Source organism: Citrus sinensis, chromosome 4, assembly GCF_022201045.2.
Source record: "Citrus sinensis cultivar Valencia sweet orange chromosome 4, DVS_A1.0, whole genome shotgun sequence".
Lineage (NCBI taxonomy): Eukaryota > Viridiplantae > Streptophyta > Magnoliopsida > Sapindales > Rutaceae > Citrus > Citrus sinensis.
In genome coordinates, this window is record NC_068559.1 from 2,625,698 (window position 1) to 2,629,881 (window position 4,184).

The 4,184-nt window shown below is 33.8% G+C and overlaps 1 protein-coding gene across 2 annotated transcripts; it reads right to left on the reverse strand.

Annotated features, from left to right (window-relative positions):
* LOC102618074 (dof zinc finger protein DOF3.6) lies at positions 1–3,508 on the reverse strand. 2 transcript variants are annotated; one of them, XR_008053994.1, is made up of 3 exons: positions 3,211–3,508; positions 1,967–3,003; positions 1–1,070 (listed from the first exon to the last, which is right to left on the reverse strand). XR_008053994.1 is itself a non-coding variant. In XM_006486032.4 (2 exons), the coding sequence occupies exons 1-2, from the start codon at positions 3,262–3,264 to the stop codon at positions 2,044–2,046; spliced, it is 1,014 nt and encodes a 337-aa protein (XP_006486095.1). In that variant the 5' UTR covers positions 3,265–3,508; the 3' UTR covers positions 1,794–2,043. The 2 variants fall into 2 exon arrangements, 1 of the variants encoding a protein (XP_006486095.1); XM_006486032.4 differs by lacking the exon at positions 1–1,070 and having other exon boundaries at positions 1,794–3,003.
* Between the last annotated feature and the right edge of the window lie 676 nt (positions 3,509–4,184).

Here is a 4,184-nt window from a genome sequence, read left to right on the forward strand (position 1 = left end):
AGCACATGTGGAAGAACGTGCAATGACTGTGAAGAGGAAAAGAAGAAGGGCATAGATTGGAATCTCTGAAAGAGAAAAGAGGGCAAAGCAAAGCAAAGCAAACAAGGACATTCATAAAGTGAAAGCTGCCATGGAAACAGAAAGAACATCTCACGCCTATACACATTACATGTGGGCGTCAGCCAGTCAACAATACAACTCACTATCTGAAGTATTGCTTATTTCCTTTGCTTGGATTTCTGACCAATTCTTCTCCTTCTTCTTCTTCTTCTTCATCATCATCTTGAATTATTTTTCTTTTTCGTTCCTTTTTCTCAGAAACGACCCCATTTTTATCGACAATATATGTTCGGTTTTTTATCTTTAATTTCCAGTACCACATAAACAACCGACCAAAAACAAGTTGCTTTTTTAACAATTAATTTATAAATGGATAAAGGCTCTTTAGTCCTTATAGTTCAAACTAATTGTCTAAATAGTCTGTGTATTTTAGAAAATTACTCAAAAGGTCCATGCTGTCTATTTTTCACCTGTTGCATATTAGATTTATTTAAATTTTGAGTTATGTTAAATATAAATACTATTTTACCCTAAAAAAATCAAATCCATCATCTACCAATCACCCTAAAAAAATCAAATCCATCATCTACCAAAATAACATGGATATTTTGGATTTTTTTAAAAAATACAGTGACTACTTTATCCCTTTATACAGTTGTAGCTTTATTCCATGCTAGTAAAACAGCATCGGTTATTGCAAAAGCAGATCAAGGAAAAAAAAAACCCAGATTCCGTTCAATTATATAAAATGCAACTCATAATAATTAGAAGAATTTTGAGGAACTAAAATCAAACAAAAGGCTAATAAAAGTTAAAGGATGAGAATTTTTCTTTGTTGTTATTATGCTACTTTTGACTCTTTTGTTTTATTGTGGTCTTACGTTAGAAATTTTGCTAACATAAATTGAAGAATCCTATATGGATTTATCCTTTTTATTTATTTGTTTTTCTTGCATGGTTTTGAGTGGGATTTTGGCTTTTCTTTACCTTTCTTCGCTTCTTCTTGGACTCTGCACAAACAACAAATAAGTACTTGTGATAATTTGGTCAAAATTCCTATAATTACACAATCATTTTAGTCATCACAACACTCTCAAGTCACAAAGCAACAAGTAAAGCACCATCTCTTCAGTTGATTTTCTTATTTTTGCAAAAATCATCATCATTGTCAAAATTTTGTCTCTCTTAAGTAAAAGGATGCTATATTTTCTTGGGAGGGTAGAAAATAACTAACCTAAGGTAAAATCAAAAAATCCTAAAACAATGTGAGACCAAAAGAGACATTGAAATTTGAAATTGCATAGCAGATGATTAAAGGAACAGAGAGTACTAGATGTATTGGCTCTGCAGTTTGATCAAAGAGAGTATGACAGTGATGAAAAAAAGCATGCATGAACAGATAAAAAATACTGAAACATTGACAACCCACTAGAAAAGGGAAGTTACTCAATGAATTGGTCCAAAAAAGCAAAGCGTGCCGCAAAATAGTAGAGAAAAAGAGAGAGTTTTGCAGGAGATGGGAGAGGCTTACATTTCATGAAATCAGTCAAGCTTTGAAGCACTGAGTACTTTTTGCTGTTTTGAAGACCGCTTTGATCCATGAGCTTCTTATACATGATCCATATTGGTCATGACTTAAAACACTTGTTAACAAAAATTAATTATATGAAGTTCATTTGGCAATGAGCATTTGGGAAATAATTAAGAAGCAATATGATGGAAAGCAAAATGAATAAGTTATGAACAATGCTTTAACTTATATATTAATTCATATAATTATAATAATTTTGTCCTTCATGTCAGATACCAAACTTCATGAACACACATGTAGAGACCTACAAACGTACCAATTAAATACAAGAAAAAAAATGAACATCAAATCAAATTCAAGACTAGAGAAACCTACCACTTCTAAAGTTCACTCCGATGATGAAACAAAAGGTTTTTTTCCTTTTTTTTTTTTTTCCTTTCAAGACATATTAGTCATAGAAGATGGCTGGTGGAAGAAGAAGTGAAGCCAGAAAGATCACTCCATGCATTGTTGTTGGTACCCCAGTATTGATGATCATTTGCTGAATTAATACCCAAAAAGTTTCTTGACAAATTCAAACTTTGAGTATTCTCTTCCATCTTCACATTTGCAAACTGAGTAGCCTCAGAATCCAATGCTGCAGGCTTAGACCGCAGCTGACCAATTGTATAGCTTTGTGGCTCCATATTTTCAGTATCAAATGGATACAACCCAGTTGCTTGCTCCAAGCCACTACTCAAAAAAGGAAATTGCTGCAGTTTCCACTGTTCAACTAGTCCACTTGACAAAATAGACCCGCAGTTTGAAGTACCATTAGCAACTTGAAATCCAATATCATTGCCATTACAAGCAACACCTTGTGATGGAATCTGAATTCCCCCGAAATTTAACCCAATATCGCTTGAATTGTAGTCATTAAGATGATGTAAATGTGGCAACATGGGTATTTGTTGTTGTGGATTTTGCATGTGACCTATAATATTACGAGAAGAGAGCGCACTTGAGGAGCTAGTCCCAGCTGTGGCTTGGCCCTCAGTTACAGCCGGAGACTTGGATCTACTATTCCTTCCTTTGCTTCTTTTGTTTCTTCTACAGCCACCGCCAACCGGGACGTTCCTCAGTGCACCGCCTCTAGTCCAGTACCGCCGGCAGGTCTTGCAAAAGTGGCGAGGCTGCGAAAGACTGTAGTTGTTGAAGTAGCAAAATTTGGTATTTGTTGACTCACATCTTGGACATTTTAGTGCTGTTTCAGGCTGTGGCATCTTGGCCATTCGAGCTCGCTCAGTCATTGAGTTAGGTCTGATCGCCCCTGTGCTACCACCGCCGCTACCCATAGGTAGCATCGGCGGTAGTGGAAGCTGAGAACCATCTATGCCGCCTCCTCCTCCTTGTGGCTGATGATGAGTTGGTTGCTATAAAATTAAGAAGCAACGGGGAAAAAAAAAGAATAATAAAATCATGTAACCACAAGTTGCTATGGTATATTCAAAAACAAGATAAATTTAAAAGGATTGGAATATTATTCATCTTTTAATTTGCTTTTTTGGAGAAGAAGCTTGCGAGTAACCATAGAGAAAGAAAATGGGAGAAATTAAAATTAAATTAAATTAAAACACTACCTGCTGTTGCCAATTGGGTGGATCTAGATAGACAGGAACTGATGAAAAAACCATAGTGCTTAGTTATTATTGAAATTTAATTCTTTCTTTCTTTCTTTTGTAAAGTTTTTGAAATATGGTGGAGAATCACATCAAAGAAGAGAGAGTTGCAGAGAAAGAGAAAGAGAGAAGGAGATGAAAAGAGATAAAGGAGTGGGGTTTATTTATTTGTTCTTTGTTCTCTCTATCTTTTTGTTTTTATTAAATTTTTAGGGTTTTGTAGAGGAAACCAGTATATAACAAGTTTCCTTAACATGTAAGCTTTTTTTTTTTTTTTAATATATACACTGTTTTACAGTGCTCAAAAAAGATCTTAGTGACCATGCAAGTAGACACAGAGAAAGAAAAAGGAACCCTAAGCTCAATATTTAATATAAATTATATGTTAATCAACATGAAATTTATGTCATTAAGAAAGTAAAAAGGTTAACCTTTGTGGGGTGGATATATCATGATCGAATGCACCTTTGTTTCTTAGGGCTGTCCTAGAGTTTTTCAATTTTTTTCTTTTTTTTTTAATGCATGCATGTAAAATTAATTAATATACTTTTTACTGTTCTTTAGTAGGTAGATTATCATTTTAGAGTAAGCTGTATTATAAACAATATCAAGCTCTTTATATATGGTCATATTTGCAGATAGCTTTGTGAGAATTCTCACCAACTATTAGGAAGAAAACGGATTGCTATAAGCTGGCAACAAATTCTGGGCTGTTTTTTGCCAAAAATATAAAAAAAGAGATGAAGTATTAAAGGCATTTGTATTAGTACATACCCTACTTAGTGATATTACACATTCTGTAGGTATCTAAATAAAGAATTAATTTTTTTAAAAAAATCAAATTAATTCATGATCCAAGAAACTACATGTTCACAATCCGCTTGACTGTTGAATGGTTATGTGACCCAATGTTTAATTTCCTTTTATTGATTATG